Source organism: Arvicanthis niloticus, chromosome 10, assembly GCF_011762505.2.
Source record: "Arvicanthis niloticus isolate mArvNil1 chromosome 10, mArvNil1.pat.X, whole genome shotgun sequence".
NCBI classification, from domain to species: domain Eukaryota; kingdom Metazoa; phylum Chordata; class Mammalia; order Rodentia; family Muridae; genus Arvicanthis; species Arvicanthis niloticus.
Window position 1 is genome coordinate 9,423,873 of NC_047667.1, and position 21,171 is coordinate 9,445,043.

Sequence of the window (21,171 nt, forward strand, 5' to 3'; positions counted from 1 at the left end):
AAGACTGAAGTCCCCTGCTGATCAGGGACAATACCAGGAAACCAGCATCACTTCTGCTGCCTGGTACTGATCTCTAAATCAAGTAGTTTCACCTGGTAGATGCACACATATACAAATATTATGCAACATCCATGTGATGGCATAATTAAAAAGAATGAGTTGGGCTGGTGATATGGCTCTGCAGGAAGACACTTAGAACCAAGTGTGATGACCCCTTCTTGGTTCCCCAGGACTCATGTGGTGGAGAGAACTGACTCCTTCAACTCTTCCTCTGACCTCTACATGAGTGCTTTGTATATAAACACATGCCCCTCAAGCTCCCAAAATAACTTTTTAAAGAATACAATAGGTGTGAGTATGCTAATATGGAAATATCCTATGATGAAAAATGAAGTTATAGGCTATATCATATAATCCTACAAGCATAAATGTTTATGTATACACAAATATACTTTTTCCCAGGAAGAAAATATAAGAAATTGAACAGAGGTCATCATTGGTGTGACGGGGCTTCCTGTAAAAGATTTCTGTATTTTAAGTATATGAGTGCTCCGTCTTCATGCACACCAGAAGAGGGCAACAGATCCCATTACAGGCGGTTGTGAGCCACCATGTGTGTGCTGGGAATTGAACTCAGGACCTCTGGAAGAGCAGCTGGTGCTCTTTACTACAGAGCTCTCTCTCCAGCCCTTCTCTCCTTACTTTTGACACAGGAGCTCTCTGTGTTGCTCAGCCTGGCCCTGAACTCCTGGCCTAAAGTGATTTTCCTACTGAACCTTTAAAAGTAGCTAAGACTACATGCACAGGTCACTATGCCATTGTACCTCCCTTTGCCATAATGAATCTTTTACCATGTATGCACCTAAAACAGTTATTCGTTGCTGGCTGTGGTGGTACAGCACTTTGATCCCGGCACTTGAGAGGAAGAAGCAGGCACATCTCTTGAGTTCCAGGCAAATCAAAGCTACCTGAAAACAAACACCTCCCTCAAACAAAACAAAACAAAACACAAACAAAAACAGGAATTGGTAGTCTTTACTTTTTCCCTCCCTCTAAGATGTAAAACGGCAGGCCTGATTGTACCTGGGAAGATGAGATTCAGGCTGATTTCAAGAGAGGAGAGTTCTTTTGAGTGACAATCCCACTCTTGCTCTGGGATTATAGGAGGAGTGGTGGCTACAAGGAAGGAGACTGCAGATACTTTTTATTCTCTGGGGTAACAGGGAAGTGGGTCAATGGCTAAGAATGCTTACTGCTCGAGTATGAGGACCTCAGTAGGGATTCTCAGAACTCATGTTAAAAGCTGAGTACAGGTGTGCCTGCAGCCCTGTGCTGTGGTGTTAGAGACAAAACATGACGGGCTTGCTGACCAGCCAGGCTAGCTGGAAAATAAACAGGTTTAGTGAGAGACCTTCTTTCAAGAAAATCAGGTGGAGACTGATAGAGCAAACACCAAATGCCCTCTCCTGGCTTCTACAAGTATGAGCATAGGTGGCTGTACCAGCACATATACATGTGCATACACCACAGACACATTACACAAATATTCTTTAATTTTCTAAATTCTCTTTTAAAAAATCTCTATTCTCCCCCCTCAGAGAAGAGGCACCATGTGTAGTACTGATTTTAAAAATAAACATCAGTTTTAGCATTCAGCCATCCTTTCTAACTGATCACTCATTAATGAATAAATTACTGTCATCGGTCTAACAATAAATCTCCATAAAGTAACCTTGAAACGAAGTCACCAGATTACTAAAGCGCATCTTTATTTTTCAATTGAACATTAACAGCTACGTGTTTTTTCTTTTCACATTTGTACCTGAACAAGTACTAAATCAAAATGAAATATAACCAACAAAATAACTGTAAATGTGTTTTGCATAATATAAATTGAGGTTAGGACTAAAACAGTTTCAATGCAAGCCAGCATTTTTATCCTGTTCACTGTTGCTATGTGTGGATTGTTTAAAACATGAATGGCAGGAATTTTCACTGAAATCAAGACACACCCACAATGCCTTTCAGACACACAGTAAACCAAAATGACAAGTGCACAGTGATCATTTAAAATAGTCCAGTGTTGACCAAATTCAAGCTTATGCATTTTACGTTTTCATTCTTAGCTTCTTTGCCTCTTAATCTAAGACCAAACCATATGGAGATATTTTTGTAAAACTGGGAGAAAAGGTAGTCTACAACCTTAAGGGACTAATTCCATTCTGCTATTAGTTCAGTACAAACCATGAAATGGAAACAGAAATGAAAAATATTTTAATAAGGAATTAAACTAGACCTTTAACCAAGCAAATTCTCACTCCATATTTACATATAGCACCTATTACAAGAAAAGAAGTTCCCAAATTAAAATACCCTCTACCTAAAAATAATTTTTAAACTACTGTTTAAAATAGTACTGATAAGTATAAGCTATCAGTCCTAAAGTTAACCTACACTGTAGAAAACAAGGACTAGCCTTTCTTACTTGAAAAGCTCACAGCATAGTTTAGAATCAGTGTGTTCTGATGCTGGAGACCACTGGGGTAGACAACTTTTATTTTTTTTACAGCAGATATACTATACTGGCAGAATATGAAAACAGCTTAATATAAACTGTTACAACATCATAAATTCTGCCCTTTGTCTTTCATATATGAACTTGTGGTGTAGTATCTACTTAATTTCTAGGTACTACACTGAAAACAAACAGATTTCCAAATATTCATGTGATGTCCACAAAATGCAGAGCAGAAAAAGTTTTAGTAACCAAGCTTGGCTAAAGCTAGCTGAGAGAAATAAGTCCAGCAATATTGTCAGCTGGGCAGCCTCTACTGTATTATACAAATTACAGGAAAATGGCAGAGCTAAAATCACATAGGTTACCTCTTAAATATCAAAGAAGCTATCAAGAGATCATTATAAAGCATTTAAACTTGGGGCCAATCTAATAAACTCTACTACTAATCAATTGCTTTTCTGTATTTACAAAACTCCTAGGGCATTTTTAATGTATAAATTAAGTCAGTAGTAAGCATGAAATAAAGTGCTATTTGAAAGCAATTTTAGCACTGAAAAAGGACCCACTCTATAGGATTCAGGAATGAGGAATCTTGCTAACTCATTGAAAAACTGGGAAAAATGAATCCAGAGAATCACAGAATTGGGTTGAATCTTCCTTCCCCAGGAAGGCAAATAACTGAAATACTATATGAGAGGAAAACAAAAAAATGTTTAAAAGGTAAACTAAGCCCAATTGTGACTATAGTGGATATGAAGACATACAGCAGATGAATAGTATCATCTAGGGAAACCAGGAAGCAGCAACTATCTGGGCCAAAAAGGTTAAAGAAAGCTATCTCCTTGATGATCCTTAGCAGTGACGTCATTTAACAATGCAACTTCTGAGTCATCAGTTATTTAGCATTGCTAAACTTTATAGCTGTTGGGGTAGAGGAAATCTGCCACTCACCGTGGATCACTTTTTGGTTGTTCAGGGTACATCATGATGGGTTAAAATTAGTATGGATGGCTAGAAAAGTGTCAAAACAGTGACTTCCCAATTTTCATCAAGTTTAATTTCTGATACATACTAGATTTAAAGGAGCTATTGAACAAATCACTCACACCTACAGGCACTGGTTTAAAAAGTCCTCACTCAGCTGAATAGAGCCGTAAGTATACAAGCTACCACTGTTAAGAGTCAGGAGACTTGGGCCCAGTAGTCTTACTATCCATGTCGTTAAAAATAAAAAGGGAGATGCATCAGCACAGTCAGAGGCCTTTGCACATAGTTACTACAGTGGCTCTTAGGCATGGGTTTCACATTCTCACAAAGATGCCCCCACTGGTAGCTGTGACACTGACAAAACTTGGGAACTTTCCTCCATGGTAGACACATGCAGCAGCACACTGAGCCTAACACAAGGGTAGGAATCAATTACTTTACACTCAAAACAGTATATACAATTTTTAAGAACCATTTCTAGAAATAAACAAAGATATGTGAAAATGAATGTACACTGTATCTGAAATATGCTGACAGTGACAGCTCATTTACAATGAGATTCCATTTCTTCCAACATTTCATTTTACATAATGACTTGTGATACTCTTCAACCCTTTGCAGATTTTTTTTAAAACACGTATATTTAGAATCAAGTAATAACTCTAACATTTGAAAGATACATTCATTTTCTTTACAGCATGAAAGACATACAAACATTGTTTTCTCCCTTTTAAGCAATGAAATTAAAGTTAACAGTTTTTAACCTTCTGTTCATAGAAAAATATTTTCTGTATATCATTTACATAATAATAGGAAAACTCTACAGTGTTTAACTGAAACTTTTATGACCTTAACAAGGCTTTCTTTTTCATCCTTATACTGGAAATTTTACAAGGCTCCAGGAAGTTAAACATTTGAACTCTTTCTTAACAGTCTATTTTTTAACTTGCAATATTGCTAATACCTTTCTGCAAATGGTGTGCTTGTTTATGCACTGAACCATACCTAGCCAATACAGATGGACTGCCGTCAAGCAGCTATGACTGACTAATGGCTGCCCATTTACCTTTGGAGGAAAAAAAAAAAAAAAAAAAAAAAAAACCAAAAAACCCAATGACTTTAGAAATCAACAGTATACCATAGTAGAAAAAATGTACATCAGCAGCAGTACACTGGTATATGGAAACAGAAAATAACTTTATGGTATCTACTCAAAAGAATTCAATAAGGCATGAAAATCAAGTAATTGCCGGCTGGAATATATGGGTTGTTGTTTCTGTTAGCATAGAGAAATATTAATAATTACTATTAAGAGTAAATGAAATCCATGCAAAATAAAAACTGTGGTAAAAAGCAGACCCCAAAACATATAATTCTGGGATTGATTTCTTTTACTCTTAAAATTGATGAAATTATCTATTAGCAATTAGCCCTCAAAAAGATTTACAATTACATAAATTTGTTTGCATGTATAATTCTCTGAGAATTTCATAAGTCACTACAATTTGTGGTCACACTGAGACACAAATAAATATCTGCTAATAGGTTAGTAATTTTGATAGTTGATAAATTCAGTCCACTTAATTATAACAACACAACTGTTTTCCTTAAAGGAAGCAGCACACACAGTTCCAGGAATGGCAGTTGGAGGTTGGTGCAAATGTGAGATGTGAGCAACGGTAACACAAAGTACTTGCTTTCTGGATACAGCACCTTGTAGGAAAGTAGACTGTGGGATTTCTTAGATACATTTTGCTATATTACTGAGATATTTATTCCAGCAAATATTTATCATCATACATTTACTAAAAATGACTTAAATACAAACTACAAACTTCATCAGAACTACAAAGTAAGTACTATAAAGCCTGTAAACATATCCCACATTGTTGCAGTATAAACAACTTCCATGAATTCAAAACTACTTTGGCAACTTTACCATCAGATATTTTAAATACTCAAAACATAGACATTAAATAGCATATTGCTATAAGTTCATGTTTCCTTCTCTCTTAATGCTAAACAAGCTATATTTCCATTTCTCACATGTTCACATGAATATATTATTTCGAAGGTAGGTATAAGTTCTAAATCTCAGTTCCATGTTTTAAGTGCTTTAAAAATGCTTTCCTACTTGCAGTTCAGCTTTATACTACACGTGTATCAGCCTAACTATTTCACAACAGCTTATGCTAATCTGTCAGGGAAGCATCAGCAAATTGAGTCCAAGTCCTAACTGGCATCACTTTGGACGTCTCCTTTCAAACTTCTGAGGTGTCCAAGGTTCAAAGTGACACCACTGAGCATGCTTCCTAAGTAGAAATAGATAATCTTTACAAGCATGTATCATATTCACCATTTACTGAAGTTATAGTCTAATACAGTGACACTAAGTTGAGAATTAGGAAACTTGAAGATGACCAGATTCTGCTAAATTAATTGCTGGGCCTATGGTCCTTTCTATAATAACAAGGACATAGACACTGGACAAGATCTTTCAAATGTTTAGCTCTCAAGTTATAGGACTACTCCTAGTGAGACAAGAGATTTTTTTTTTTTTTTTTTTTTTTTTGCTCAAATAACTCATTAGACTTGGACAGACCTTCCAAGAGATATAAACAACCCCATGGTTAACAGTCCATTCAGTCTGTGTACATGTCTTTATGAAGTACACATGCAAACCAATGCACTGACGCTTCTCTATGAAGGCACGTACAGTAGTACCCAAAACGTTCAAACAACTGTCCTAATGGCTTAGCATAGCTGCATGTGAAGTCAATTTTCATACAATGTTACCTTTATTCTTAGGTCAAAATGATCAATCATTGCTCTTTCCCAATTATTTGTCCCAGCAAGCTACACACAAGCTTTTCTTGGGCTGTTTATTCTGCCTCACTTTTGAATGAATAGATTAGTTTAACAAATACAACCTATTCTTTTTGTGAATGCAAAGTCAACTCTAACAGAGAATCTAGGTAGTGCTGACAAAGCCAAATGACCAATAAAAGAAGCAGAAAAACCATGTGAATTTAGAGAGGGGAAACTTTCACATTTACTTTTAGTGTATACAAAAGCCCTAACTCACCAATACTGACTTTTTACTTGTCAGAAGAAATGCATTCTTTCTTGAGTCTGTTAGGGTGTGGGCTTAAGGGTGGTGAGTAAAATGGAAAAGTAGTTTGATTCAAGAAATTTGGTTTTTGTCACACAATATTACATCAATATTTATGGTGTGTAGCATTACTTGGCATATAAAAATTAACATTTCTAGAAACCTATTTCGATTAATAAACTGATTGGATGCTTAAGTGTAAAGGACGGTGTTATATGTTAGGTAACTAGGAAAGTTTAACTAGCATATCCATATTAACAATTTGTGAAGGCTAAGTTTAGCTTAAGATCCTAATAAATGTTCTAAAAGGGCTGTTTTCACATATAAAATACTAATGGAGCATAGTTCTCAGATAAGAAATTGCTATGAGAAATTTAAATTTAATTCTACACTTGTCACTTAAAAACAAGCACTGCTGATTTAAAAGGCAGCAATGCTCACAGCAGTGCTAACTACAGAGATGTATGCAAAGCTTTACGTTAAAGAGCAAATGAATTATGACACTGCCCTTCTATACAGCTTTTCTTTCTGCGTCTATGGTTGTCACCTTCTTCCCACATGGCAAGATTTAAAATTTAAGCTAAAATCCACTAATGAAACAAAACAGCTTTATAATGTAGAGATCTCCAACTTGATTTCCCTTTTAAACTTGTAATGATATCCTACCAGCTTAAATTACATTTGCCTCTGTGTAGAAAATGGAATGTCTGAGTGAAATTATAGTTCACTGACTAACTTATATTGTCTTGCATGTGAAATCAATATAGGGGGACTTCTGTTTGATGTAAAGATTATGTCTGTTTCTTTCTTTAAAGAATAAGACAAGAAATATTTATAAGTGACAATTTATTTGGTACCCTGACAATTAATATTTAGAAGCTTAACTTCCAAATTTTACTATTATGGGTTCATGAATACATGAAACAATAATTTGTATTTTACTAAAGATTTTTAAATGTTTATCATTCCCCAACTAAATAGCATTCCAAAATATCTACCATTGGAACCTATGTTGTATCAAGTGATCTGAAACCACTAGCAAATGAATCCATTTTAACCATAGCCATACGAAATAACATGTGAACAGGTGAGCAAGTTCTCACATTAAATTGTGCAATTAAAAAAAAAAATCTGTCTCCATAGACTTAAAAACAAAGACATCTATAATGGGAGCTGGATCTTCCACCAAGATGGACTCACTGACATGCTTATAATTTAGTAGGCATATATAAACTAGATGACAAGAAAACTGGCATTTTACTATTATTGAGGGCACATTTAGAGAAAGTCAATAGTGTTTAATTACTTGTCTGAAGAATCCCAATGAAAAGAGCAGTGTGAAGACAGCCCAATATGACCTAGAATGATGTTTCAGGGCAAAACTTTAGTTATGCATGTTGATAACCCAACTAATTAACTTTGTCACTATAACTTAAGAGTACCAATATATTTATCGCTAATGTACATGCGAAACATCACTTTTTAACTTAAAATAAAGTAAATATGAAATTTGAAGAATAAACCCTCTTTTTAAGTTAAGCTGCTAAACTTTAACCCCTGTCCCTCAGTAAAGGAATGTATAGATTGTGAACAATTCCATAGCAGCAGATGCACTCTCAGCAGAATACAGATATCCTGGCTTTTATGGCAAAGTACAAGCAAGCACTGAGTAAGAAACAGAATGTCCTTACCCTTCTTTGTTTGTATAACTCTCAACATAAAAAACTGGTTTTTTAAAACACTGTGAACTTATTAAAAATTCATAAAACTATAAGAATGTACAGTATACATACATACCTCCTATGGGGGTCAAATGAGTGCCTTTTCATTAGACAGATATCTCAAGGCACTTAAGGGGTTAAGACACGATGCATGCATTCCTTTACATCAAGAATGTGAAATCACATGATTTGGAATAAGCCAACCTTATGATAAATATAAGTTACATTATTAAATCCAAGAAAATCCGTAGATTCATAGTTACTTCTATAAGATGCTGGTAGATGGACACTGTGCAGCATATCCTGGGAACAGCAAGTTCCAATTTTCTTCTCAACAGCAGGTCCCTACTGGGATGTCAGGGAAGATGTGCTGCATCCACAGGCAGTGTACTGGCTAATGTTGAGAATGGTATTGCTAACATTTGAAAAATAAAATCTGGTAATCAGTAGAGTGAGTACATGAACCACTGAAAAAGACCAGAGCAGACTCCTGATGTTAACTCCGTTTTGCTTTCAAGGTACAGGTGTGTAATAGAGATGAGAATTCTGAGCCTTGTCTGTGGCAATTCTACTAAAAGGGACTTAATGGCAACTCTTCAAAACTCCATAAAACTACCCTGAACATATTCAGTTTCCACTACTTGTTCAGAGGAAAGCACAAAATAGTCAAACATGTGAGTAATAGGTTTTGAGTGACTTTTAAAAACTTAAAGTGCAGTAGTGCTGAAGTGCTCCAAGTCTTTTTGAGTTCTTCACTTTTCGTGTGAGAGGCCACTTCCTGCAAGCAGTATTATGGCACAGTGTCAACAAAAATCAGTTTCCCAATACTTATTCCAACCTTTTTGTTTTCTTATTTATTTGATGATGTTGTTAATGGTTTAACAAAGCCTTCTTCATAAACTTTCAAAATAGCTTCACATACAAATCTGTATTGACTCTGAAAAACACAAGCAGAAAAAACAGAATCACCACAAAGTCCAGAAAATCAAAAACTAATATCTCACTTATCTTGCTTATTAAAAAAAAAAAAACACTTGAAAAGTGAAATAGAGTAGAGACAGGAGTTTTTGTCCAATAGGTAAAAAGTTAAGAAAAAAATTAACCAAAAACCCTCACATAATACTTTGTTGGCAAAACCAAAGACACTGCTGATAGGAATGTTAAAGTACTGAAACAATAAAGAGAAATTTGAAAGTATCTAACAAAATAATGTTATTTTAACTTTGGAACAAACATTCTTACTTCCAGGAAATTCAATCAAAAAATAAACTAGAAAAAAACCTTGAAAATATATATTCACTTCTTTAAAATAGAAAAGTGGAAACCATTTAAGTTGCCATCAATTTGCTATGCAGATAAAGTTGGCTTTAAACTCAGAGATCCTCCTGTCTCTGAGTCTTAGTCCTGGGATTAAAGTACCATCATAAGTGTCAGACTATTCTGATAAGTGAAAACAAGCAAGACATTTCAGAGAGAAAGGGTTATGAATATAATAACACTTGAAACACTGAAGCAAGAGTTCCATAAGTTCAAGAGCAGCATAATCTACATAATGAATACCACAACAACCTGTTTCAAGAAGACAAGGCAAAATAAAAAATAAAAAAAAAAAAACCAAAAAACAATAAAACACCAACCAAAAAAGGCAAGGAAGGGCTGGGGAGAGGGCTCGTCAGGTGAACACACTTGTGAATAAGCAGGAGGGCTTGGCTTCATAGCTCATCACCCATGTAAAAAACTGGGCATTTCTGGAAGTGCTGTAAACCCAGTGTGTCTGGGCACAGACAGATCATTAGGATTTTCTGGCTGCTAACTCAGCTCAGGGTACAATTGAGAGACCCTTTCTCTGTAAAGAATTACATAGAGAGTAACAAAGACACATATATCCTCCTCACATACACTTGCACATTAAATGTCTTTGTCTCTTCGTATTTTAATATTTAAAACAATATTAAAAGGTGAGAGAGAAAAATATGTATAACATTTATAAAAGGAAAATATAAATATATATTTAAAATTTATTGTTTAACTTTTTTAAGGAAGAAAATAATAAATCTTTAAAGTGTTTTCATGAAAGAATAGAGTGGAAAGAAGCAGAGAGGAATAGAGATTCAGCTCCACCAAATAATAAACCTTTTCCTCCTCTTCTTCCTCATCCTCCTCTTCTTCTCTAATAATTTATTTACTTTTATTTATTTCTGTGCATTGTTGTCATGTCTGTGTGACCGGAACTGGAATTATAGACAGTTGTGAGCTGCCATGTGGATGCTGGGAAATGAACCTGGGTCCTCTAGAAGAGCAGCCCAGTGAGTACTCTTTAACCACAAAGCCATCTCTCCCGTCCCCACCCTTCTTCTTTTAGAGATTTAAAATATAAAACTGACACTATCCTAAAACAAATCAACAATGCCTGTATCAACCTGATGACACAGCCACACTGATCAGCTATTTGCAGGGATTTTAAGACAGTGATTGATTATGTTTTGGAATTATATCCAAATTCAAATAAAACTGGGAAACCAGGAACTCTTCACAATCAGCACTGCCATTCTGAAACTATGGCAGGGTATGTAAATAAAACAGAAAAGTACTTTTAATATTCTTAGTCTTACTGCTGTCCTAGAGAAGATGTATTCTTGTTAAACAAGAAAGGAGAGAAAGGTAGATAAAGATATTAAGTCCATGATACAGTATGATACAATTTACATTATATCATGGATGTGTATGTTCAGACACATGAAAGTATAGAGAAACTTATCACTAGTAACAATACCAAACCCCCAGAAGTCAAAGGGTAGCATCTAAAATAACAGAAACAAGAATTATTGGAGAAATTAGTTTCCAAATTTGGGTCATAAAATACAAAGCTGGCTTATTAATCTTTTCTGCCAGCAAGGAAGTTAAAAAGTTATTATGGTCCTAGGAAAAGGACTTAGAAACTGAGGTTCCTGCTGGCCAAAATATAGGATAATTTTGGGTACCATCAAGAAAAATATTGAAAACACATAAAGTATGTTTAGATTCATTCCCTCCCCACTGCCTCCCAAACAGGAGCCCACTATGTAGCTCCAGTTTTCCTAGAACTCACTATGTAGACAAAGCCGTCCTCAAACTCACAGAGATCCACCTGCCTCTGCCTCCAGAATGCTAGGATTAAAGGTGTGCACCACTACAACCAGCTAGGTTCACAATTTTTAAATTGTATCAAAAGAAACAAAAGTCAGTTGCTGGCACTGGAGAAAGCTAGTAAAGCCACAGTGAGATCTGAGCTCAGTGACAGAGAGAGCACTCGCACAGCATGTACGAGGCCCTAGACTCCATGCCAGCAATGTAAAACACAATAAAAAATAAAAAAGCACGTGGAAATCAAGGGAAAAAGTTAAATATTTATCTTCTAAAAAAAATCATTCTAGGACCTAGAGAAATCATTCAGTAGTTAAGCGCTACTTTTCCAGAGGTTCTGGGTTTGAGACCCAGCACCCATGCGGTGGCTCACAGCTACCTCTAACTCTAGTTCCAGGGAATCTGATTCCTCTTCTCACCTCTAAGGGTACCAGGCATATACATGATGTACATACATATATGCATACATATATATATATTCATAATAGAAATTAAAAATAATAAATCTTTTAAAAAAATCATTCTAGCCGGGCAGTGGTGGTGCACGCCTTTAATCCCAGCACTTGGGAGGCAGAGGCAGGTGGTTTCTGCGTTCCAAGCACGTTCTGGTCTACACAGTGAGTTCCGGGACAGCCAGGACTACACAAAGAAACGCTGTCTTGAAAAACCAAAAACAAACAAACCATTCTAGTTAATGAATAAAGTGGCCTAACATTGTAGACAATGCCCATTTCTAGACATGGAAGCCTGATCTATATAACAATGATAGCTGAATACAGACATGGGAACAATCCAGTAAATAGTAAAAGTCAAACAAACAAACAAACAAACAAACAGAATGCCATCATTTCACACCCAATGAATAATGCACAACCGTTCTGATCACCCAAGGAGTGCTAACATCACAGAAAGGAAGATAACCAAACACCGTGTGTATCTCGTGGACTTTCCATCTAAACTGCTCCAGCCTATGGATCTATCATCATTCTGAGGAAATACAGAGAACACTACCTTGAGAATACAAACCAAACCAACTGAGACTCTGGCAAATGATATAGTACAAGTATCTTGGTTTGTTTATTACATTAATTGGAAAAAAGAAAACAAAACACCTTGCCCAAAAGAAAAAAAGGTTCAGAAAGTAGTTTCTTGGTTATAAAAATTCAGAATTTAGACATAAACTAATTCAAATGTGGAGGCCATTATTTGAACATCAATTTCAAATAGACTAAAAAAAGAACCATTATATTTGTTATGGCTCAGCAATTTCCATGTGGGTACAGATCTGAAAGAAATCAAACTGCAGTCTCAAAGAGATATTCTATATATCCTCCATCATGGTAGCATTATTAAAGATAGTCAAAAGCTAGAAACAGCCACATGTCCACCCATGGAGGAATTACTATACAAAGCCTAGTATAGAAAACAATGGAATATGGTTTAGCCTTGAAGAAAAGCCAGATTTTGGCGTGGTTACCAAACAGATGACCTGTGAGAATATTATGTATCTGAACTAAGGCAGTCAGGAATACACCAGTGCTGTATGACTCTTTACATGACACATCAAACTCTGAAACAACAGTAGACTAGAGGTAACCAGAGAATGGATAGGAAAAGTATTTTAATGGTACAAAAAAGAGGTCATAAAGTTAGTTCTACAACAATGTACAAATACTCAATACTACTGAAACATATACATAAAATGGTTAAAATGAAAATTTTTGTCATGTGTACTTTATCACAATTAAAATGGAAAAAAAACCCCAAATAACCTTGTGTACTTAACTTGACCCCACTACCTGAACCATACCCAGCCCCTAGGCCAAATCAAATTGATGCTCTGTGCCAGAGCCCACCTTGCCAGCACCTCCCCAGTCTGTTGCCTGGTCTGCTAAGCCATCCCACAATGTCTCCAGTCTTCTGCATGCCAGCCCAACCCCCCAACTTCATCCATCTGCCTTTACCTCTCTTTTACCATATCCAGTCTCTAGGCCTAGTCTGCTGTGTCCACATCAGACATAGAAAGAGTAAAAATTCCACGTGCCCAAGCCTTATCATAAAAAATGAAAACCCAAGACAAGATTTATCACACTTATCAACAGTCCTATAATTTCTACTGAGAACTACCTAGATGAACCCCAGGACATAAGTTACAATCATAAACTTCATCAAAAGGTTCAAATTTAAAGAAGATACAAATAGTTCAATGAACTTAGAATACACTCAGAGTAAAACAAACAAACAAATAAACAAACACCTAAATGATGTCCAAGAAAATACACATGTAAGGCTGAATGAAATGAGGAAGACAATATATGGCTTGAAGACTGAATTTCAATAAAGGAAAACAGTGAAGAGAACTTTAAGTTAGAAGGTACTACCACAAACTGAATAGATAGAGAAGGAAGGAAGGAAGGAAGGAAGGAAGGAAGGAAGGAAGGAAGGAAGGAAGGATGGATGATGCACAAGTCATATATAAAAGGAAAATTCATCAAAATAACAGCTGACATTTCAGTGGAAAATATAAAAATCACAAAAGCCTAGAACAATATACTGTAAGTTCTAAAAGACCATGGATAAACTCAGACTAATATACCCAGCAAAACAACTTGCTATAGTTGAAGGAGAAAAACTTTCCATGATACAAATAGGCAAAAAAAATTTGTGTCCAACAAACTAGCCTATAGAGAATACTGAAAATAATACTGAGTACAGGACAGTAATTATAGAAAGCTATACTTACTGAAGCACAGGTACAATGCAAGTAGCAAAATAAATTAATACAGTGATTGCCATCAATACACACCTTTCAATAACAACTTTAAATATTAGTGGCCTCAACTCTCAAATTAAAAGAAACAAAATGCATCTTTTGTCATCTACAAGAAATTCACCTTAGCTTTAAAGCTAAGTACCACCTTAAAGTAAAAGGACAAAAAAAATATTTCAAGCAAATGGGACTGGAAGTGAGGAAGCACTGCAGTTCTAATATCTGACAAAACTAATCAGAAGAGATGATTAAGCAAGAAGACATTATAATCCTACACATAACTGCACCAAACTCTGCTGCATCCAATTTCATAAAAAGTGTAGTAACAGAATTAAATACACCGATTAATATCAGCCCATTAATATTTGGTGAATTGAATACAACACTTTCTCCAATAGACAGGTCATCCAGTGAAAAAATAAACAAAGAAACATTAGAATTAAGTAATAGCATGCATCAAATGGGCTTAACAGGGAACTACGGAATATACCACCAAACACTAAAGAATATACATTCTACTCTGCAGCCTATGACACCTCTCAAAAATAGACCATCCTAGAACACAAACCAAATCTTAAAAAAATTCAGAAAATTGAAATAACTCCTTGTATCTTGTAATAAAACTTAAAATTCTTCTAAGTATATTAATCACATTTAAAAGTCAGAAAGAACACAAATAAATTGATTAATGATATGCAACTCAAGAATTTTGGTAAATAAGAACAAAACAAATTCAAATACTGAATATGGCCAGAAATAATAAAAATCAGAAATTATAAAATTGAAACAAAAAAAAAATTCAAGGAATCAATAAATCTAAAAGCTAGTTCAAACAGAAGACAAACAGTTAGCCAACTAAGCAAAAGAAAGAGACAATCGCCAATTAACAGAATCAGAAATGGAGTTCTGTGGTTGTTGCTCAGTTAGGGAAAACTGATCGCAGCATAATCAGTATTAAGGATTGGCCCAAGGGGTGGCCTAAACAAAACTCAAATCAAATGTTAAGGGGATTAGGATATGCCAAGGAGCCTGAGATGAGCTCTCGATTGTTACACTGGAGAGATGATAAAGGACGTTCTGGAATTTTCCAGCCTTATGCTATGGAGCTTCCTGTTTCTTTATGGGGAAGGGATCTCCTGAAAGAAATGGGCTATATGTTAACTAAATCTTGTCACATAATGTCTGGCATGGGTTACGTTTCAGGAAAAGGACTGGGGAAAAGATTGCAGGGACGAACGTCTTCCATGCCCGTAAAACAGAAGCAAGATAGAACTGGAGTGGGTTTTTCATAGGGGCCACTGAAGATGTTCTTCCCATGTCGTGGAAATCTGAGGAGCCTGTGTGGGTTCCTCAGTGGCCACTCCCCTCAGAGAAATTACAAGCTGTACAAGAGCTGGTAAAAGAACAATTATTGTTAGGTCATCTGCAGCCATCTACATCACCTTGGAATATACCTATTTTTGTGATAAAGAAAAAATTTGGGAAATGGAGGCTTCTACATGATTTAAGAGAAATTAAGAAACAAATGATTTTAATGGGTACAACGAGGTCTGCCTTTACCCTCCGCATTGCCCAAAAATTGGCCTGTCATAGTTTTATTAAAGATTGTTTCTTTTCAATCCCATTGCATCAAAAGAATACAGCTAGGTTTGCTTTTACAGTCCCTTCCATGAATCATGCAGAGCCAGATCAGCGATATGAGTGGGTTGTATTGCCACAAGGCATGGCCAACAGTCCCACTATGTGTCAACTGTATGTTGATGCCGCCTTGTTATCACTACATGGATGATATTCTTGTTGCCGCCCCTACCTACAGAATTACAGCTTGTGATAAAGGTTTTTGAACGATTTTCTTATTCCTTTAATTTGATATCTGATCTACCGAGCAGATGCTTGATGAAGCCTATAGAGCTGTTGTGTTAAGTTTAAGAAAGAAACAGTTAGTGATAGCTCTTGAGAAGGTACAAAAGGGCTCTGTGGTTAATTACTTAGGAACAAAAATATCTTTAGGACAAGTAATTCCTCAAAAAATCCAGATTCGCACAGATAATTTGCGTACATTGACTAATGTTCAAAGATTGTTGGGAGATATACAGTGGCTTAGACCCTATCTCTCATTGTCTAATAAACAATTACAGCTACTATATGATATTTTACCAGGTGATTCGGACCTCAACTCCCCTAGACATTTAACTAATGAAGCTAGAGAGGCATTAACATTAGTGGAAAAGGGCATACAAGATGCAGCCTTGAGGCGTAGAGATGAATCCCAGGATATTACATTATGCATATTGCCAACTGAATGTCAGCCTACGGGAGTATTATGGCAAGGGGCCCCTTTACTTTGGGTGCATCGGAAAATTTCTCTTGCTCAGACACTCACTCATTATCCAACTGCAGTAGCCCAATTAGCCATGCTGGGAATTTGTCAGAGTGTTCAACACTTTGGCATCCAACCTACAAGCCTAATTGTACCATATACAGCCACTCAACTTGAAGTATTGATGACCACTGTGGATTATTGGGCAATTTTGAGATGTACTTTTAATGGGACAATGGATAATCATTTTCCAAAGGACCCTATATTACATTTGATTAATGCTCATCCTGTGTTCTTTCCACGGATCACCCATAGAAAGCCTTTGTTAAATTGCCCTACTATTTTTACAGATGGTTCTAAGACAGGATGTGGAGTGTTTTTGGTTGCAGGATCGTTGCCTGTAACCATCCAATTTCCTCCAGCATCCCCTCAAGTTACAGAATTACAGATTGTGATAAAGGTTTTTGAATGATTTTCTCGTTCCTTTAATTTGATATCTGATAGTCAATATGTAGTAAATGCTATTAAACAATTGGAAATTGTAGGTAAAATAAACCTAAAGTCCACCATAGGAGAGTTACTTACCCAATTGCAATTTCTTATTTGAAATAGGAACAACCCTTTTTTATTCAACATATTCCTGCCCATACTGGTTTACCTGGTCCATTGACCGAAGGAAATGATATTGTTGATAAAGCTTCAAAGTACTGTTTTAATGTTGCAAATTTTACGCTCCATGATTCCCTGGAGTTAGCAAGACACTTTCATAGCCAGATTCATGTAAATTCTAAAACCCTATCATCTCGCTTTGGCATTCCTCGTGCTGATGCTAGAGATATAGTGAAAGCTTGTCAAGCTTGTGCCCCATTGTTACCCCAGATGGGAATCAGGGTTAATCCCCAAGGCCTACAGCCCCTACATTTATGGCGAATGGATGTCACCCATTTCCCTGAGTTTGGAAGATAAAAATATATTCATGTATCTATAGATACTTCTTCTGGATTATGTTTGCCCCCTGCATTCTGGGGGAGGAGGCTTGCCATGTCATTGCTCATTGTTTTGAAGCCTGGGGAGCCTGGGGCATGCCTAAATGTTTAAAGACAGATAATGGACTGGTGTACACCTCTACTTCCTTTGTGTCCTTTTGTAAGAACATGGGAGTTCAACTTAACCATGGTTTGCCTTATAATCCTCAGGGGCAGGGCATTGCTGAACGGGCACACCGCACCCTAAAGAAATGTCTTCTTAAACAAAGAGGAGGAATAGCCTCTGGCCGCAAGCCTAGAGAGAGAGTGGCTATAACCCTCTTTACCCTAAATTTTTTAACTCTGGATAAGCAGGGACGGTCTGCAGCTGATTGCCATGCTGATCCCGATGCTACCCATAAAGGCATGGTAATGTGGAAGGACATATTGACAGGAAAATGGAGTGGCCCTGACCCAGTTTTTGTGTGGGCAAGAGGGTATGTTTGTGTGTTTCCTCAGGATCAACATCAGCCAATTTGGGTTCCAGAAAGACTTATCAGGGTTATACAGCAAGAAGACAGGAATAAAGATGCTAAGGAAGACTGTTCTGCAGATGTGGATGTTATCAGCGATAAGGAACAATGCTAGTTTTTATTACCTTTGAAAGCTCAGTATTTCTTTTATAAGCCATGCTAATAATCTTTTCAAAAGCCTTTCTCCGTTTCTTATAGGACAGTCCATTGTTCACATTAACTTGACCAGAATGGATGCTTCCCTGGCCTCCAGATTGACCAGCTGGACTCTTCAAGCAATGTCCCACATCAAGGAGTGGGTGGGAATCGGGGAGGTTGCTATGTGCCTGGTCCCCATCAGTTGCCTTGCCTTTTGGTGCATGTGTCAGATGAAAGCCAGACAGAAAACATCTCAGAACAAGCGTTTGCAGCAGTGGAGACGGACAATCTCCTCAGGTGTGGCTTGGCATGCTAGAGAGGTAGTCAATGACGGGTAAGACTCCTTGGGCACGTTACCAACCTAAGACAGGTACCAAACCAAAGCTGTTTGACTCTCCATGATGGGTAAGGAGCGTTGCTTGAAAGGGGCAACCTAAGACAGGCACTCTCTCTGCCAAAATTAATAAATAAGGGGGAATTGTGAGGAGTGGGTGCGCTCGAGCTCTGCTACTTCCCCAACTTAGCAACAACCACAGAACTACTGCGAAGACTCGCTGCCACGCAGGATCGGGCTGTTTGAGGTGCACCAATGAGGCATGCCCACGTGGCAGGTGCTGATTGGGACAGGCAGGGGTATAAAAAGGATGGCCGTTAAGGGGCTGGAATAGAAAGGCATCCAGAGATAGGAGAGGACAGAGGGGCATCCAGAGAGAGGAGAGGACAGAGGGGCATCCAGAGAGAGGAGAGGACAGAGGGGCATCCAGAGAGAGGCCAGAGAGAGGAGAGGACAGAAGGGCATCCAGAGAGAGGAGAGGACAGAAGGGCATCCAGAGAGAGGAGAGGACAGAAGGGCATCCAGAGAGAGGAGAGGACAGAAGAGCTTCTAGAAAGAGAAGACAGAAGGGCTTCCAGAGAGAGAGAGAGAGAGAGAGAGAGAGAGAGAGAGAGAGAGAAAGAAGAAGAAGAAGAAGAAGAAGAAGAAGAAGAAGAAGAAGAAGAAGAAGAAGAAGAAGAAGAAGAAGAAGAGGAGGAGAGGGGTTTTGAGAAAGAGATAATGGTTAAGGATCCTGAATAAACTGCGTTGAGAAGAACTCCGAGTTGTGTTGTTCCTGTCTGCTGGTCGGATAGAGAAGTGACAGATGATAATAATAACAGTAATAGTAATAATGAAAACAACAGGTCATTAACCATGATGAACATGAATAAAAAAAAATCCTCAATAAAATATTTGCAAACTTAAAACATATATATCAAAAATATTATCCACCATGGTCAAGTTCGCTTTACCCTTTGATGCCAGGATGGTTAAACATATGTAGTCCACAGATATAATACATCATATGAATGAACCTAAAGACAAAAATCATGTGATCATCTCAAAGGATGTTGAAAAAGTCTTTGACAAAACCAACATGGTTTCATAACAAAAGCCCTGCAGAGTGTAGAACTGGAGAGAACATACCTCAAAATAAAAAAGGCTATACATAACAAAGACACAGCCAACATTATCCTAAATAGAGAGAGCTCTGAAGCAATTCTATTAAAATCAGGAATGGGATAGGGTTGACCATTATCCCCACCTCTCTTCAAAATAGTGCTGGAAGCACTTGCTGAAAAACTAAGGCAGGAGAAGAAAATGAATACAAATAAGAAAAGAAGAAGCCAAACTACAGTGTCTAATAGATGACTTTAATATTATATAAGAGATCCCAAAAATCCCACCAGAAATCCTCTGAAAACAATCAACAATTTCAGCAAAGTGGCAATATACCTCTACTTATAAAAGTCAACAATCTTTCTGTATAGCAAGAACAACCTGCTGAGAAAGTACTTTTGTAGATTCCCAGGTGAGCCCCTGCATGCCTTGAACCCACTCACACACACATAGCACACACTAAATAAATAGGAACATTTTCAAATAAATAGAAAATGAAGTGAAAAGAGAATGAGAGTATTTGAAAACAGATTTCATAAAATATTTGTACCTAGAAAATATAAATCTGGTAACAAAAGGACAATTAAAATGAGCAAAATAAAAATTTAAAGATATTTGATGTCACTATTAAGAAAATGCAAATCAAAGTCACAATGATGCTTCATATCCAGATAGAAAAAAAATCTCTCTTAATCAAGGCACATGTTGATGATGCTAAGAAAATAGAACCCTTATATTTCACTACTGGAGACATATAAAACTGTATCCTCAGCTGAGGACACAGCTCGGTAGTCACATGTGCCCTAGCTTAGTGACCCAGTGATTTTCCTCCTGTGTACACCCAACAAAAAAGACATATGTAACATATGTGTTCATGGAAGAGCAACAAATCATAGAACAGGAACCATCTACATACTCATGGGTCAACAGACAAATATATAAAATGTGCTAGAGCCATATAACAACACACTCTTCCACAGGCAAAGGAATGAAGCACTGACAAGCACAGGAGTAGACATTAACTGATTCAGTTTGGTATAGCCTGGGGCTAAGGGGTAGTTGAAGACAGTATTGGAGGAAATGGGAATAAGTGCTTAAGGACAATGGAGTTTCTTTTATAGGATGATAAAAATGTTCTAAAAATAGAGATGATGGCTATTCCCTGGGACATACTAAAAACCACTGAAGTAACACTTTAAAAGAATAAATTTATGGCATGTGAATTGCATTTCAATAAAGTTCTAAAATTCAAAAATCAGTTTTTTATGGAACTGGAAATTTGAACATTATTTGGTAGTATTAAGAAATTATAATTACATTTAGGTGAGATAGTAGTACTTTTTAAAAAAGAAAGCAATCTTATCTTTCAGTTACATGCTAAAATATTTACACCATCAAAGATTTGCTTTAAATAATGAGAAAGTGAATAACTGTACAAATAAAACTAGTAGGCAACTGTTGGGTATTTATAATATTTTTATTATATTACAATGTCAACTTTTGAGTAAGTGTGAAATTTTGTGTATTTAGAAGCTTAGAAAATGACAGG

The 21,171-nt window shown here is 36.7% G+C and overlaps 1 protein-coding gene across 4 annotated transcripts in view; it reads right to left on the reverse strand.

Moving 5' to 3' along the window:
• Positions 1 to 7,446: 7,446 nt before the first annotated feature.
• The window catches only part of Ptpn4 (protein tyrosine phosphatase non-receptor type 4), a 159,177-nt gene continuing 145,452 nt past the window's right edge, over positions 7,447 to 21,171 (reverse strand). For all 4 annotated transcript variants that reach the window (XM_034513093.2, XM_076941031.1, XM_076941032.1 and 1 more), the window contains one exon: positions 7,447 to 9,275. In XM_034513093.2, the coding sequence (XP_034368984.1) occupies positions 9,189 to 9,275 (87 nt within the window). In that variant the 3' untranslated portion in view covers positions 7,447 to 9,188. The remainder of the gene's footprint in view (positions 9,276 to 21,171) is intronic.